At 40.6% G+C, this 18,880-nt stretch overlaps 1 protein-coding gene across 5 annotated transcripts in view; it reads right to left on the minus strand.

Annotated features, from left to right (window-relative positions):
* Positions 1-1,108: 1,108 nt before the first annotated feature.
* The window catches only part of LOC131231430 (cysteine--tRNA ligase, chloroplastic/mitochondrial-like), a 28,841-nt gene continuing 11,069 nt past the window's right edge, over positions 1,109-18,880 (minus strand). Inside the window, exons 2-10 of one of the 5 annotated variants that reach the window (XM_058227606.1) lie at positions 18,784-18,847; positions 18,175-18,336; positions 8,551-8,721; positions 4,120-4,401; positions 3,854-3,979; positions 3,526-3,732; positions 3,293-3,403; positions 2,351-2,447; positions 1,666-1,759 (exon numbers count right to left, since the gene is read on the minus strand). In XM_058227606.1, coding sequence (XP_058083589.1) covers positions 2,388-2,447; positions 3,293-3,403; positions 3,526-3,732; positions 3,854-3,979; positions 4,120-4,401; positions 8,551-8,721; positions 18,175-18,336; positions 18,784-18,847 — 1,183 coding nt within the window. In that variant the 3' untranslated portion in view covers positions 1,666-1,759; positions 2,351-2,387. Of the gene's footprint in view, positions 1,760-2,350; positions 2,448-3,292; positions 3,404-3,525; positions 3,733-3,853; positions 3,980-4,119; positions 4,402-8,550; positions 8,722-18,174; positions 18,337-18,783; positions 18,879-18,880 lie in introns of all 5 variants that reach the window. The other 4 variants (XM_058227604.1, XM_058227603.1, XM_058227605.1 and 1 more) reach the window with 4 other exon arrangements.

An 18,880-nucleotide genomic window follows, 5' to 3' on the forward strand; every position in this document is an offset into this window, starting at 1 on the left:
ACATGCGGACTTGAAGGTTCTTATTTAATATGTTATAAGTTTTAGAGAATTCATGTAAACCTTAGCTAGAGGTAACTTACTTTAACTCAACTCGAGTTCATAAGAATCCCTGTAACCTCAGGCACTATAGGGTTCACCATGACATGTATGTTCTATCCAACTCATCCATTTCTGGAGGTCATTTCAAGACATGATTATAAAGATGAGAGAGATGTAAAATTCAAGTAGGCCACATTATAAGAAAAAGTGGTGACTGAATGATCACCATTGAAACCTTAACCTTCTTAGGGCCACATGAATTTCAGATCATGCTCATATTTGTTTTAACCCTTTATCCTGGTGAGATTAATCTCACAAAAGGATACACACACATACACGATGGTCCCAAAAGCATGGTCATTTTCATCCTCACTATTTTTTGTGCTGTGGTGAACATGGACTACCTCATGTTTGAAAATGAAGTAGCCAAACAGATGGACAGAAACATCAAGCTTGCCCAGAGCTTGCAGTCACCCCAGGGCATGGGCAGGTTGCGTAGCTTCAGCCCATAAGCATGGCCCAAGCCAGTGAATTAGCCAATGTTGTCACATCTATCATATCAATGGCTTAAAAATCTACTTCGAAAAATGTGAGAAGCCGATTGGACAGTGTTCCACACACCACTAACCTCGAGATCATTTTAGAACATACAACCAAAAATGAGCTAGATCCAAAACCCAAGCGGACCACACCACAGAAAGTAGCGGTTGAATGTCTACCATTGCAAACTTCTCGGGGGCCAATAGTTTTGGATTAAGCAGATATTTGTCCTTTCCCTTCATCCAGGTCTGTGTGACCTTATGAACGGGTTGGATGGCAAATAAACATCATGGTGGACCCTAGGAAGGTTTCAACGGTGGTATGGTCCACTTGAGGTTTGGATCTGCCTCATTTTTGGGTTCATTCCTTAAAATGATCTCACAAAATGGATGGACAGTTTGGATATAACATATACAATCATGGTGGGGCCTACAGAACTTGGCAACACCACAGACATTGGTGGTGTGTGGCACACAACGCCATCTGCTTCCCTACTCATGGGGTTGTAGCCATATAGCTGTGGGCCATCTGAAATAAATCCACCCACTTTCTACAAAGTGAGCTCCTAAAAGTCAAGTAATTCAGTTGGGTTTAAGATGTAAGTTTAAACTAATAAACTGCTTTTACAAAGGTGGTTACCAAACTAATTTTTATTTTAAAAAAGCAGCTTATTTACTGCCATAAGTTCACAAATTAAAATTTAAAAAAAAAAAAAAAACCTACTTAACGGTGTGCGTCCAACCTGTGGGGCCATCTTAAGTAAATCCAACCACAATCTTCCAACAGAGCTCCTAAAGGAATGGGATAGTGATCATGCTTCTTTATTCTCAGTTGAATCCATAGGAAGGATACCTTTACTAGCAACCACATCAATAAGCTGGTCGGAGTTTGAATCTTTGGGCTTCTTTTTCGCTCTTACAGTTTCCTCAATCAGCTCCAGCAATTGAACCCCTGTTAAATCAGATCGATCCACTAGCACACATGGTCTCCATGTTGTAGTTCCATCGGGTAAATCCATCAGCATAATACCTCCTTTACTAGAGAGAACATCCCTAACCAAGTCACTTGATGTGTAGTCTTTCATATGTCTAGCTGAAGTCCTTTCCTCAATCACCTGCAGCAATTGCTCCTCTGTCAAACCAGCTCTGTTCAATGCCTTATCTTTCAACTGACTTAGAACCTGGCAATTTTGACCATGAGATGGTTAGAGATCACATCAAATAATGGAACAACTCTCTTGGGTTTTTGTTGGAAGTTGCCCATTTGGATTGGGAATTACCATATCAATGTAAAGAAAATGCGTAATGATTACAAATTACTTTTCGCATCTCCTAACAACATCTACATTTGACCACCGATTCCCATGTTTGGTTTATTGGTGGTTAAGGTAAAATCATAATAGTGACATTTTTCATTACTTTAATGTCAAATCATCGCTAAAATACATCTATATCGTTGTTTGGATTTGACACTTTCACGGTAATGCCCATGTTTGATTTGGCCGTGGTTCCTCCATCTTCTGTGCGTATGTGTGTGTTGGAACGTGGGATTAGGCAGTATGGAATTGCATTTGGTTCCACCTGGGGTTTGAAAATGACAGGAAGGATGGAATAATCCAGGTATGATATCATCCCGTCCCAAGATTAGATACTGCAGGATTTCTGGTGGATTTCAAAATCCACTACGTCTGTGGGCCCCACATTGATCCTGTATCCATGTCATCCATCCATACGTACCCTTTACACATGATATTCAAGTTGCATATGCGTACAGTCGACTGACATCAGTTGTGAAATCTGATCCATTGATTACAATTCCATGGTCCACCAAACGCAGGTTTCACTTTGCTTGTTTGGTTTTCCAAATTCCTATAAAATGCAAAGTAAACGAGTCATCATTATCATTTCCAGTGTGTTTAAAGAGGAATTATGGCTCGTGAATCAAGAGTCAATTACAATTGTAAAGGAAGAAGGTAAAGTAGATTGTAATCGTTACATTTTCACTCTAAAACTACCTTTTTACAATGATTTTCTGTGTGAAACAAACAATGTAACAAAGTCATCATTGTAGTCAAATGTAAGTGATGTCACCACACAATTACAAGAGTAAATAATCATTGCCCATTTACAGCCATTTACTATTGTAATTGGCAAACAGGCCCTTAATATAGTGTTTTTCCCGAAGGAAGAATTTGATCCCAAACGTGTGATCGGATGGTCAAATACCATGGTATTTCCAGACATGCAATCATTGTGCAATAATGGAAATAATTCCATCTAATGCAATTCCATACCATTTAATCCCGTGTTCCAAATAGGAGGTCGTGGGAATACCATTTGGATTTTGGTGTTCCTTGGGGTCATTTGGGGGCCCTACAGAAGGAGAGAAATGGCAGGAATATTGATGATAAAACTACATGCAGTGAAACCCAATAAAAAAATTTCTGATGAAACATGAAGGAGAAGAATCATGTGTTTGATCATCAATTGGGCGCTTGCAAAACCAGCTGACCCCTCATGGTAATGGAGTGGGGAGTTTGGTAGTTCAAGAAAGCTGGTTATTGCTTTTTGAGCCCTTTGTTTTTTACGGTTGTTTTTCTCTGTGTAGATTGTTTTGACGGGGAAGTGACGAGAGGGTCACATCCTGACTTGGTAGCTTTTGTTCTCTTCTCTTGTAGTTCTTTAATAAATTATCATCATTCAGGAAAACATACCTCAGAATAAGTTGAAGATGACATCAGCCCCAAAATGGTAAGAACAGATTTCACTTCTTTCTCCAATGCAATAAGAGACTGAATCATCCATGGCTGTTGCTCGTTCTTCTTCTGAAGAATGTGTTATCAGAGAGATATTAGTCATGAGTGCGAATGCAGCCTACACATTCAAATCTACTTCAAAAAAGCCACAGTTTCAAGGATCTTAAGGAATTGATGGTAAAAAGGTCCACCTCTAACAAGTCTAGAACAGTTTTAATGGCCTTCAGGACATCTTCCAATAGGACTTTCACCACATCGTGAGTATTCAAGTCATTTGCCATTGAATTCTGGAAATCAGTGCGAAACTTGTCAATGCACTTTTGGATATCAGGCGTGATTTCATCCTTGAGACTCTCTTCTCGAAATGGAGAAAAGGCCATTTCACATTTATATAATGCCTGCAAATATAATAAAGCTAAACACATCAATCATGTTAACGGTGCATGCATGACACATGAAATCACAAATAAATTTCCATGTTGAAACTGAAACTCTCAACAACTTACGAGTGGTATTCACCTGATAAATGTCAAAAAATTTGTTTGATGCCTCTTCAAGTTGTTTGATCGAGTAATTGACTGTAGACTGGTAGTGCGTGCTGATCAAGAAATATCTCAAGGCCAATGGATGGTACAGCTTGAACACCTACAGCGCAATTAATTGGTTATGGCCAAAACAATTCTAGAAAGAAAGATTGCAGAAAAGATCCCAAAGATGTTCGACTCAAAATAAACTCGAATTACGAAATGAGAACGTTTCCCAAACACATACATTTTGTTACTTACCTCACGAATTGTGAGAAAATTCCCTTGTGACTTGGACATTTTTCCATTGTTGACAGTAACAAAACCATTGTGCATCCAATAGCTCACATTGCTCGCTGAACATGCAGCACAACTCTGGGCAATCTCATTCTCATGATGAGGAAAGATTAAATCCATTCCTCCTCCATGAATGTCAAAGGACGGACTTAAATAATGCGAACTCATGGCACTGCATTCAATATGCCATCCTGGTCTTCCAGGACCCCAAGGGCTATCCCAGCTTGGCTCACCAGGCTTTGCAGACTGCAAAACATGAGGAGATGATTGTCAAACTAAAATAAAGATCTCAGTTGAAAACACAGTAAGTGTGTGTCACTTCTAGTTGGCAGGCTTTCAAACAGAATGTTGGGCAATTAAGGAATAAGATGTTCATATGATGAGTGTAGCTAAAATGAGGATGTCAAGATGGATGAGTGGCAAGATGAAAAAGAATAGAATTAGAAATGAATGCATTCGAGGGAACTTGGGAGCAGGGCTGTCAACAGGCCAGGTCTGGGTTGGCATCAGACCGGAATTTGAACTGTTCCAGCCGAGCCTATTCAAAATTTTGATTTTTCTCAGCCGGAGCACAGCCCATCCACAGTCCTACTTAGGAGTAGCATGAATAGGTAACAAGATAAGAGAAAGTAGACTTTAGATGGTTTGGTCACGTGCAAAGGAGACCAAAGACTGCTGATTAGGAATGAGTTGGCGCAAATTGAAGGCTCTAAAACTGCAAGGGGTAGACCTAAAAGGATGTAAGTGGAGGTAGCAAGAAAGGGCTTGATGACCTGTGGCCTAACTGTATTTCAGAACAAATTTCACGGCCTACCACACAAAAAAACACGCTAATCGGGTGATCCCAGCATCCTTGATTTAGCCTTATTTTCTATAGCCATCCTTTTCCCAAGTCATGGATGGGATGGTTACGATTGCCTAACAAAGGCAGTTCTTCAGAATTATAAGCAATCCATGATCATCCCTAACAAATAAATGGATCAAATTGTTGCTTAAACCTATTTTTGTGTAAATGGTCTTGACCATCCATATTTCGTGCCCCTGATTAAACAATTAAAATTTGTCAAGATGGTTACGATTGCCTAACGAGGGTGGTTCTTCAGAATTATAAGCAATCCATGATCGTCCCTAACAAATAAATGAATCAAATTGTTGCTTAAACCTATTTTTGGGTAAATGGTCTTGACCATCCATAATTCGTGACACTGATTAAACAATTAAAATTTATCAACGTAGTGTGATATTGTCATGGCAGCTCATGAAAAATGTGTTAGACCTAATGAACAGTCTAGATCAGTAGATTGAACTCTCTAGATTCCCCCCTACAACTAGGAGCACTATAACTTAAAAGTGCTCCAAGAGCACTGTAGCATTTCATATATGCACATGCCCGCATGCCCACGCACGCACGCACGCACATGGTTTTGCTAACATCCCCATGCCAACATCACTGAAGCTTTTAAATGACATATGGGATCACCTATGATTGATCTGAACCATTCATTCATTCTTATAACTACGAGCAAGACATGGTGCAAAAATCACACCAAGCAGATGATCCTAATCATCCAATCAATAGCGTGGAAATGGACAATCAAGATTGAGAACAGAAAAAATAGGCCTGATCATCATCTTGAAACATCTATTTGATAAAGCCCATATCATATTACTCATGGTTCCAAAGTGGGACTTTTGAACCATAAATAATACAAATTGGGCTTTATCAAATAGATGTTTCAAGATGATGATCAGGCCTATTTTTTCTTTGCTCAATCTAGACTGTCCCTTTCCACGCTATCTTGATATCAGTTTTGATTGACTTGTCTATATGTGTGAGGTGTTTAAATGCTCCTAGTTACAGGTCCTAGCCAATTTCCTATCAACTCCATTGGCTTTTGAACTAGATGGTGACTTTGTTGGGTGGCCCTACGTAGCTTTTGATCTTGATCTAAGGGGTCGTAAAGGTGAGTGAATTTTTTCCTGCAACTCGCCCATAAGGTGTGTTTGGAAGATGCCATACGAAACAGGTAATGAAAAAACATGAGTGGTGAAAAAGATATCTCCTGCAAATGGAGAAAGCGATTACAGGTCCTGTCTATCAGGGTGGAAGATTCAACATCGGGAGGAAGGAGACGATGCAGGTACATGGGAAACGGTTTCTGGAAAAGAAAAAAAAAAAGGAATGGAAAGAAAGGGGGAAAATACACATTCTCAATCGGACTTTCCAACTGTATTCGTAGAAGGTTTTCCTAAATAATGGAAACTAGTGACCTTCGAGAGGGTATTCTCGTGTGCAGGCATAGTAATGGAAGTTGCTATCGTGCGGTAAAAAACTCGAATGAAAGTAGAGGTTTGCGTTTGTCTGAATGAGCTTGGAAGAGGAACTGGGAAAGGTAGTTCACGAACTAAATGGGGAGAGCTTTGGAGGGGAATAAACTAAGAATTTAGAAGGCGAGATATGGCCCAGAGAGAAATGTCAAAGTAGGTTCAAGAGGGGAGAAACAAAGGCAGAATCCACTGATAGGAAACAGGAAGACACCACAAAGGAAAGATGCTCGAGTTAGCTCGGGATCTTCGAAGACAATCACAGAATCAGCAGTAGGGCGATCTTTTAAAAATGCAGTGCTGAATAAAACCGAACAGGGACTCGAAGAAACAAGGGTTATACATAACCTGGAAAACAAGTGGGTTTGGAGCATAGTGTGACGTAAAGGCCGTTACTTAAAGTTAACGGTGGCAACCGTTACACATTACGGGGTCGTAAAGGCCATAACAGCCATTACAAATAAAATGACCCGTAAAGGCCATTACAGCCCCCCATAACAGCTCGTTACGCCCCCCGAAACGGCCCATTAAGGGCCGATAAAGGTTTTGCAGGTTTTTTTTTCAATAGACAAGAGAGAGAGAGAGAGAGAGAGAGAGAGAGAGAGAGAGAGAGTGTGTGTGTGTAATAGCGGTCAACCTGTATCGTAAAAGTAATGATGGTGGCCGTTACGGCCGCCGTTACCGTTATGGAATACCTTAGTTTGGAGGAACATTACAAAGGAAGGTATGGAAGTGTCGATTCATCTCAAAGTCCTTGCCGACTCTTTAAAGACTTACGAATACTGCTTTGCAGTTATCGCTAACCCCGGAATAAGAGAATCTGATCTCACCCAATGGTTAACCTGCAATTGCGAGGAGATAAAAGAAGAAGATATGGTTGTTAAAGTGCTACAGGAAAACACTATGTTGGTATCATTGGGAAGTCAAAAGCATGTTGAATCAGTTTTCTTGATGTGCAGTTCGATCAGAGATGGAACTGTTACAAAGATTAAAAAATGGGACGAATGGTCAATCTTCAGATGGGAGGAACATTGGTATCAGATATGTACATCCCCTTGGAATTCTAGATTGATGACACTACGTTTCACAAGAATTTGAATCAGAAAGAAGAAACTTACTCAATATCTGGGAACAATTGGCTTAAACGTTGGTTCTGTAAAGCTTGCGGTGGCAGATATCCAAGAGTAGGAAGTTATACAGAGGCTTGAAGGAGAAGAGAGAAATTGTGCAGTAATGGCAGACAATCGAAAAAGAAAAGGATTACCATTTTCCAACTCAGACCACCAAACATAGATAAACATATGATATATGTATGTATAGATGCGTGCATTGATGGATGGATGAATGGATGTGTTATGGATGGATGAAATTATCATGCATGAATGGATTGGTAAGTGTTTATGAATGCATGCATGCACGTGTGTGTGTGTGTGCATGGATGGATGGATAATGGAAGATGTACTTACGTATATATGCATGGATAAATTTTTGTTACTATCACAGGGGTTTTTATGACAGCACATAGTTTAGGCCCCTATTAAATGGAAACTTATTATGTATGTTACTTTTTTGTAATTTTTTTATTCTTAAATATGTAAACATGTATCTTTTAGCAACTCCTAAAGTTTCAATGAAAAATTCCACCTTTTTCTCCATGTTTCCCTCAATTAGGGATACATTTCTAGGTACCAGTGATGTCAATACATGCTTCCCTATCCTAGGTCCACGATACATGTAACGATACTGATATTACGAACACTGGTTACATCCACTGTTACTGTTACAACATACCTTGGATATTAGGATCAAGCTAATTTTTGTACTTTCACTTCATCCTTATGAGTTACACCTAAATCCTAATTAACAGGGACATTAGAAAAATGTATGTAGGGGTATGTATTCATGTATGTATGTACATTTACATACGTATGTATGTATCTATACACTGGGTAGATGACAACTCATCATCCAGTTAGTTCGATGTGAGCATGTCTCTACAATATGTATGTATGCATGAAAGCATATATGTATTTACATATAAATACAATGACTACATGTGTGATCTCTTACTTTCCATAATGCAAAATCAGCAAGGTGCTTCTTCCTAGGATCAATGGCCACCCGTGCGCCTGCTTGATTATCTTCCAACTTTCGTCCAGATAAACGACCATAGCCAGAGAACTTATCGACGGAAAAGTACACATCTCCATCAACGACATAGGCACATCCATTATGAATAATCTGCCAGGAAACAACAATCATTAGAGATGCAAGTTCCCATTGAGTGATGGGTACCAAATGAAAGAAAAGTCAAAAATGTAATCTAAGACGCCTAATGCCCACAATTGGAATATACTCTTCAAACTTGCTCTATCAGATTTAATGAAGAAAAATAAATAGCTAGGTGTAAGGTTAGAGACCTTAGGTATCATTTAGGAAGTACCACTAAATAAGGCCTTAACATATATGATTGGAGAAATCACATAGTGAGTTTCATTGTCCAGAACTAATGCAGAAAAAAGAAATCATGAGCGTCCTAACATGTTCTAGCATCATCAACACAGAAGGAGATACTTGGCTGAAAAAAGTAAACACGGACTATTCCCAATACGACTTAAATCAAGAGGAGCTAAATAACCTTCATCTAAAACAGTGTTATGTACAACGGCTCCTAAAGGTGTGAATTCCCTTTGTTATATCTATTCAAGAATGAGATACCTCCCATCTGCTGAGTTTGAGACTGTTAACAAAATCAAGAAGCCATAGAATTGAGTTTTCAGAAAAGGTGTGGCATAATTTTCAAAAATCAAAAGAAGACTTCTATCTCTTACAAGCAAAAAATTCAAAGCGTACATTTCCTCATCAACTGAAAATTAATTTTAAAGCACATTGAGAAGGTGAATCACAAACTTGCAACATAAAAAGTTGGATATAAGAATAATTGTAGATCCGATTTTGTCAAAGGCAACTTATACATATCAAAGGTGAAACGATGAAAATATGGACTTGAAGATAGGGGAACCTATCACCATGGACTGAATGTTAAGTGCTAAGTTTGTAAAACTCAAATCTTATATTATATGGACCACCTAAATATTGCAACTAAAGACTATAAAGACTTAAATCAACTCCACTTGTGCTGATCACTTACATAGAGAAGGTTCGTTGTTCTCCAAATTTCAGAAGTACAAAATAAATGAAGTAATCATGACCACTAGTGTTTTCATGTAAATGTCGGAGAATGAAGGATTCATCAAAGTGGAGACCCGGTCAGAGATGTAGAAGCCATGATACTGAAAAGCATAACTACATTCCATTACTAACTGAAAGGTTGTATCTCAATTTGAAAAGTTTTTAATTCTTATATGAAGATAAACAAGTGAAATAATTAGATTTGTGTCTGTCTAGTTCGGCAATGTGGTGAAGCACCATATGTATTTATTTGCTTTAATCTTAATAAAAGAAGCAAGGGGTGGACATCCAACCCCAACTCTATTTTCTCTCTCAATTTCTTCCATCTCTCCTTTCTCTTTCTCATTTCTTGTCTTTTACCATGTAAATCTCCTACATTCTTGATCGTATGTAAAGAGGATTAGATCCCCTTTTTCCTTTCCTTTCTCCTAACTCCTTTTCCTCTCTTCCCATTTTTCCTTTCTTTTCCTTCCCAACCATCTACAATCTAACCAAGTAAGCTAATAGGCTAGGTGGCCAATTAGAAGGGCCAACTAGGACCAGCCAGTTGATCAGAAGGGCCAACCTGCCCACTACTAGTGCCAGTTAGGGTCAACTGCACATCCAGGGGGGTCAACCAGCCCCCATAAAAGCACCAGTCAAACCCTTAAGGCTAACCCCCCCCCTGCAGGGCTGACCAGCATCTCTACGGCCGGCCGACCTTTCACGTGAGCAGATCTGCTTATTAGGAATGACTTTTGAAGGGTTCCACTTCATCTCTACATCTTCTGGATTTTCACCCTTCTTCAATTGTTGATTTGAAGCATTCTTCAAGTTCTTTTTCCACAATTATGACAACATGAAGCATTCCAATTTTTTGTTTGAGATTGAGCATCCATTTGCATTATGACAGACTATAGAACGAGGGTGATTATGAAATCTCAGTGTCAATGGAGCACAATCAAAAGGATCCTCCTGGGATGATGATAACAACCATCAAGTTTGGCGGCAGAAATTACTAGGAATGGTATAAATCTGCCAAACTGTATATCAGAGGGAAGAGAAAATTTGGATACATAAAGGGAAGGAGCCCTTATCTAATGACCCGTCCCATGAATAAGGTTGTCAATGGGCTGGGCATGGGGTTGGCTTTGGCCCAAATTTTGAACTGTTCCGGCTGGTCCTATTCAAATTTTGTATTTTGCTTCACCAGAGCCCAGCCCATTCATAGGCCTACCCATGAAGAATGGGAAAGAGACAACATGATGGTGATGTTTTGGCTAATTCATTCCCTGCAATCTAACCTATCGGTAGAAATAAGAAACTAGTCTAGCCTGGACATGATTGGGTTGACCTGACCATTCGACCATGTCTACATACCTCCTTAAAGGAGCAAATCAACCAGTTCGTTATCTTCTATCCAATCAGAGAAATCTGTCATGCTTCCATTTACTCTCCCCCAATTTGACTTTTTCAAAGCAAAACAGGTAACATTAAAGTCACCCCTAATGACCAAGGCCTGCTGAATTTGACTCGAGTATCCGAGAGTTCCTTCAAAAAATCATTTCTTCTATCCTCCTGGTTCGACCCATACACGGAAGTAAACAACAATCAACACCTGAGCTCCTGCTCTTCAAGATTACCGACACCGAAAAGGAGCCGCTCCACAAGTCAGATTTTGCCCGCACAAAGGAATCCCACACCACAAGCATGTCCCCTGATCTACCAACAGCATTGAGAGCAGCCCACTCAGCATCCTTGTTTCCCCAAATTTCTTGCTGAAGAGTTGCACTTTTGTTTCTTGCGAAGATATGAGTTGTGCCTTACATCTCTTGCACACATCCTTTATCATACTTCTCGTATCCATGCTCCCCACCCCTTGAACATTCCAGGATAGAACTCTCATTTTGGAACGAACCTTCCCTTCCTCCCCTTTCTAGCAGTCTCGTTCAATACCCGTGAAGTAAGGATGTCAATTGTCACTAGGCTCATCAACTCCTTGCAGCTTGTGGAAGCCCTGATGGATCGTCCCCACGATCTTACAACATCCTTAGGCCAACCTCACTCCTCTACAAATTGAAAAAGGGCATAATAGTCCTCCAGCCGATCCCCAAATGAGAGTCCAATGCGCCTACCAAAATGTCTAAGCACATCCCTTATTCAAGGTTTCTCTTTCACCACATCGACTAGAGATGCCCAACTCAGTTCCCGACTATCGCCAATAGACATGTTCTTCTCCACCTGTACTTGGACCATCTGATCTTGAACTGCCACAACCTGTAAATGAGTAACTTCGAGGATGTCCTTATCACCTTCCATCACGCATTGCAGATCTCTAGAAATGAAGTCCTCTTGAAACAGCTTGTAACACCCCATACTTTCAGTACTCGGGTGTCACCACGTAGATCCAAATTAGCTTACATATATGCAATTACCCACGTAATTTACTTTACACATCACTATCCAACAACTCTCAATCTATATATCCATCTTAAACCCTTAGATTTTAGACTATGACAACTCACAACATCATAATAAGATTTGGAATCAATCTGTCCATTTGACTATCACAAGTTAAACTGTATTTAAATAAATGAAAATCTTATTTGTATAATCTTAAGTGTGATGACATCTCATCATACACCTATTTAGTACAATCGATCTGTATGAAACCAATGTAGGGATCAAAATCACAAGATCCACCATTCATCAGTTTACAACGCCCCGTAGAAAGATCCTTTCTATTCAACTCCCAAATCCCACCTAAAACATTCATTAGGACCCCTAGGGTTATCAATAATAAAATACTAGGCAATCCAATCGTTGGATTGGTTTATAATGGTCCTAACTCCTAATGACCTACAGTGTGGCCCACATCATGAATTATATATATAGTGTGCAGACAATAATAATAATAAATATAAAAATGATATAAATACATGTATACACATAACAAAATAAATGAAATAAAATAAAATTATAAGTATTATATGGGCAATAAGAAATCTTGAAGAGGTAGACAACTCATAGGGCCACTTTAACTGTTGACGATTGATATGGGGTAAATCTGACCACCGGAACAATTATAATCATCCGTTAAGGGTCAAGATCTGGTTGGCATGGCCCACCTGGGTCTCACCATCGACTCGAAATGGGACAGGGTCCCTATGAAGGGTTCCTAATGCGAATGGACGGTATGGATTATGATACTGACATCTCAGCAGGTCCCTACACGGTGCTTGTGCACTAAAGACGCTGATACACGAGCCACACTGGACCAAGCCTTTTGCAAACAAGAAATATCTCCCGCCTTTCTCTCTCTATTTTAAACCGACCTACTTTAACCCTATAAGTGGGCCACCATGATCGCTTTCCGAGCTTTGTAAACCGTTCAAATCCTTCATGGGACCCACACAATCAAAACGGTATAGTCGTTCGACCATTCGTAAGCGGAGGAGGGAGATTGAACGCCACCGTCCATCTTAGCCTAAAAACAACCCGACCCGAGAGCCTGTGGAAAGAGAGAGAGAGAAACCGACTTCCCCTTTGGGAAGGGCTAAGCTCGGCCGTCCACGGTAAGGACGATCACAGCCGTCCATCTCTCTCTCGCTGACTATAAAATGAAGTCAGTGTAGCCCTTGAATGCGCACCAAGTGAGAAGGAGAGAGTGCGGAGAGGAAACCCAGAGAACCGTCTTCTCTTTCGTTTTTTTTATTCTTCTTCTTCTTCCTTATAGCTTCATGTCATATGTCTCTGAACCGGAACCATGCCAAGCAAATGGTTGGGTTCGGTCCAGCCACAGTAACGTCGGGACGAGCCAAACAATGGCCGTTTCAAACCACATTACAGGCCTCATGACGAGTCTGTTTTGAGCTCTCCGTAGAGTTTCGAAACTAGCTCGGAGGGCAAGCCAATCAATGGCAATAGGCGGACTGTTGAGACTGTCGTTGGGTCCCTGTTCCGACTAGAACTGAGCCAATCCATGGCCCTGTTCCGGGCTGAAAAACCGACTCAACTAAAGCTCTGTTTAGAGCTAAGGGCTGTTTCAACTGAAGCCTTGCTAGGACGCAAAATCTAGGGCAGTGGTAACAATATTCCAGGCCAAACCATGCCAAACAATGGCTAGTTTTCAGGCCAAACTCGGATAAAAGGCAGGGACCCTGTTAGGGACCGAATCACGTTAAAAGGCTGGTGGGCCCTGTACGAATACCCTGGGCCACCTTGCTGCATATCCACACCGTCCACCATCTTCCTCTTGAAATTTTGACCATGAAGGGCGAGCTTTGATCATCTGATGATGTGGCCCACCTAGGTAATCAAGCCTCAAAAGTAGCCGAACGGTCTTCTTTCGACCGCCGTAGAGACCTCGTGAATGTGAGTGGCCTAGAAAGATCAACGTGGTTTTGAATGGTTTTCCTCCCTCTACCTGATGAACGGTTCAGATCCACCATTTACTCCATGATGGTGGCCTACAACGAAGAAACGGAACCTCATGTGAGGGTTGGTGGGCTGACTGACGGTCTGGGCCCTGCAAAATGCAGGTGGACCTCGTCCAACGTCAGTGGGCCGACCCTGAATGTGAGCCCTGCATCGGCCGTGGGCCCCACCAAATGCCGGTGGATTGCTCTAGTGCTTGGCCACCATGGGCCATTTATGTATGAACCGTCCATCAGGGACGATGGTCCAAATGTGGGCCCTGGGCCGGACGTCCAGTACGGGGCAATTTCTTTTGTTTCTTTCTTTCTTTATTTTATATATTTATATGTATATATATACATACGTATATGAATATATATCTGATAGTATACATAGATATGTGGTGGGCCCCACATGGGACCCACCTATGAAGTGAAATAACGGTGCATGTATGCACCAGGACGTTGAACCAGAGGACTCCGAACGCTCCTCTGCCAATCAGTTCACGTAAACTGATTTGCAAAAAGTTGAGATCTCATCAGCTATGATGAGTCTGGGAAATCCGAATGGTCCACATGAAGCAGCACCTCATAAAACCCCTTGGTTTCAAATTTTACTTTAAACCGAAACTTCGGTGGGTCGCAAGGAATGAAAATAGTTTCTTCCTTTAAATTGAAATTATTCTTGCTATGGCCCACCAGAATCCTGGGTCATGGTGAAAACTCACGCCCTGAGGTTTCTTGGGATTCTACATCTTATGGACCGTTCGGATTTGACACCCATGTTTACGCAATACCCACACGTGAAGTGAATTGGCTATGCATGCATGCGCCAGGGAGCGAAGATATGCAAGTTCACGTAAGCAACTGCAAAATTTCGAGATCTCCCCATGGCTGATGAATTTGGAAAATCTGAATGGTCCACTTGGAGCAGAACCTCATAAAACCCCCTGGTTCCCATTTTTACGTTGAACCAAAACTTAGGTGGGCCATGGTTAATGCAAACAGTTTCTTCCCTTGAAAGTGCATTTATCTTTGCTATGGCCCACCAGAATCTTAGATCAGGATGAAAATTTACCTCCCAGGGTTTCTTGGGATTCCACATCTTATGGACCATTTGGATTCAGAACCCATGTCACAAGTGTGAAGGAACGCACGTATGTTCATATTTGCATGGTGAGTCCTACATGTGTGTGGGGCCCACTTTTGTGCACGCTGGATACAGACCGTCCCGGGTCTGAATGTGGTGTGCCTGGACACACATCCACACCGTCCACACAAAACTCGTGTGATACATGTATAGTACACATATATATGTACGTACGTACTGTAGGCTGCAATATCATATACATAACTGATATAGGGATACATTGTGTGATGCATATGTACTGTATACAGTGTGTACATGTATACCACGTGAGATGTTATGTATTTGGTGTATACATTATATGCCATGGATACATACCTCAGATATATAAGGTATGCATATATATATATATATATATATATATATATATATATGCTATGTGCTACGTATGTAATGTATACATGTATATTACGTGATGAACCCGTCCTAAGGATCTAAGGAGAAGGATGAGGCTGATCTAGTGATCAAGTGGGCCCTGACTGGATCCAGTTTAATTAAAAACAAGGGTTTATGCTTAGTGAGTTTGTTTGCCTTGAGTACAACCTAAGACAACCTCGGTCCAGGGTCTTCCTACCCTCCACCTATTCTTACCTGATCAAATTGGTGACTCATTATTTATTATAAATAAATTGCAGGGAGTCACGTGAGTGGTGTAAGTGCACCATCCCCCCAAGGAAACTTGCCCCCAGGAGCATTCTACGAATTGACTTATGATGATTCTTCCCTTTGAGCTTTCCATCTTCTCATTAGCTTAAGTTATAGTTGTTATTTAAATTCATAATTAATATCTCTCTTTATAATCACATGTGTTAGCTAGTGAAAATTGAATTGTTGTATTATATGCTTTATAATTATCCTGTATAACTGTTCATGCTTGTGGATTGCTTATGGAACTTAAACTGGTACATTAGTGGGAAATTCCCACATATGAATGTACACCCATACTTGAGATGTAACTTGACAAGTTGTGATCATAATGAACCTTCGACTTGGTAGTTATTGAGCGGTGGTCTAGATGGACCATTGATGTGGGCCTACCATCCAAAGTTGTTGTGTCCAATGGCTTTCAAGGATGGTCTTTTATCGCACAGTTCTGATACTCGCCCTATGTTGCCTACTTTGATATCGCCCTATGTGGCTTTGTTCTAGTATTTCCCTATATGGGTTCGATATTTTATTCTGTGCAACCATGCGATGGTAAGCCCCATATATTGTAATGTGATTGGTCACTAGTCGATGGGGTTCCATTAAACATCCTAAGGTGGTAGTCTCATGGGCCGGGGATGGTGGCAATGGGACACTATGCCCGAGCCGTCGGCCTACGCTGGGCCATGTGCTCCCCGTAGTGACCTTTGAGCTTACCTAAATTGGCTGGTTGTAAATGGATTAATAATGGCTTGGCTAATCATGCATACATGGCATATTTCGATGACTTGGATCACTCTGCCCTGCGATTACGCTGAATGTTGCGCTTATGACCAGTCATTCGATGACGATATTGACTTGGATCATTCTGCCCTGCGATTACGCTGAATGTTGCGCTTATGACTAGTCATTCGTTGATGATATTGACTCGGATTATCATGCCCTGCGATTACGCTGAATGTTGCGCTGATGACCAGTCTTATCCCTGGGTGACGACTCCATTGTCCGTCCGGATGTTTTTCCTGGGACATTGCCTGTCTGGATGTTTTACCCGGGGCACAGACCGTCTGGATGTTTTACCCGGGTCGATCATTACATTCATGCATCCATGCATCTAACAAGACTGCATTTACTCTGTTTTGGTTGTCTATATGTTTTATACTATTTCTTACCTAATGCGGCGGTGTGTAATCTTGAGGGGAATTCACACTGAGTTGGCCACTCATCCATCAAATATAAAACCGTACAGGTAGTACAGGTGGCTTAAGTGATATGCATGTTCAGACTTGATAAGGAGCAGGGTACGATCACCAGGAATACATGACTGTATGCTTGGAGGAGCTGTGTGATCTTGCGGCTCATATTTATATGCTTTCTATTATTTCTCATGTATTAGATCATGTAATTCTTGTATTTGTTAATTTTGGAGACATTGGTTTGTATAAGTCATTTTGGGCAGCACTTGTATATTCTAAATGAAATTTGAAATTTCCCTTTATGCTACTTGTCCACTCTACGCTCATCTGCTTACTCTGATAAAAGAAAAATATTATACCTGACCATCCTTTAAGGTTAACACTCGGGTTTTCGGGACACGGGTCATGTACTCGGGTCTTGAAAAGTCGGGGCGTTACACAGCTCCACTAATGATTGATCCTCTATCCCGCCTCTATCACTTTCTGACGTCCATGACACCCACTCGGCAGCCATCTCCAACTCACTCCCAACAGGGTCGAGCTTTCCCCATCGACAGACTCTGTATCTTCCTGCATAACTTTAGAAATAGAGAACCATCTTGAAAATTTATAAAGGGGTCTTCGTCACATGTGTCATACCTTAAGCTGCAGAACAAACATGTCTTCTGAGACTATCCATGCAAGTATCCAAGCATCCGAGGAGTTGTATGAGCTAGGCATCTGGACCAATAGGTCCTTGGCCTTTTCCAATTAAATAGTGACTTGTATAAAGAGGCTATAAAATTACATTATAATAATGAGCTAAGATAACATAAACAAGAGCAACAGGCAAAATGAAGGGCATAGATATCAATGAACAAAGATGAAGAGACAATTTTGAAGACCCAAAGATAACAACAAAAACTTACATATGGGTGACTTAATATTGACAACTCTTATCCAAACACATCCTACAAACATATGTTCATGATTTTCATAGTCATACAACATATACTAAGTTTGGCAATTATGAAAAGCAACAGTTTCCATTCAGTCATGTAATGTAGAAAAAGAAATTTCATATTCAATAATCTAATCACCATTCTCAAAAATACAATAGAAGTAAGAGGTAGAGAATTGCCTGAACTATCATATCTTTTATCTGGCTCATATGATCAGAAACACGTGGTTCATGTGTAGGAGGTAGGCACTGAAGATCAGCCATATCATCAAGAAATTCTTTGGAAAAACGACGGCTCAAACTTAATGGATCTACACCCAATTCATTTGCTCTGCGAATTATCTGCAATGATCTAGAAATTAGTAGGCTATATCATCATGGTTTTAGGACCCATCCACGTCGGGTGCAACTCGAACAAATTGGCTCGGGTTCAGCACTATCCAGTCTGATTCGATACCACAAATCCCCACCAAGTCAACCCCGACTCGGGCGAGTAAAATTGATACACCGCCCGACTCGAGCGAGTAAAACTGATAATCTGATGCAACCCCTGACTTGGGGGAATCGCAGCTCAACTCAAGACCAACCGAGTTTATCCAAGTCTCCAAGTCTAAAAACCATATTTATCATACCAGGAATAAGATGCAACTGGAACAAAATACAGAAAATCAATGATGGAAACTTCCAAATATCTTACAATATTACATCTCAAAAAGAAAAAAGAAATGGAAAGAATGGATTCTTCAAGATATCAACTTACTAAAAGTAATTTATAACAAGCACGCTCACCTTATCATCAACATCGGTGAAGTTCCGTACATAATTTACTTCATATCCTAAATGTTGCAAGTATCTGTTTAAGTTTAAAAGAGTGAAGACAACACCT

The sequence above is a fragment of the Magnolia sinica genome, chromosome 17 (genome assembly GCF_029962835.1).
Source record: "Magnolia sinica isolate HGM2019 chromosome 17, MsV1, whole genome shotgun sequence".
Classification (NCBI taxonomy): Eukaryota; Viridiplantae; Streptophyta; class Magnoliopsida; order Magnoliales; family Magnoliaceae; genus Magnolia; species Magnolia sinica.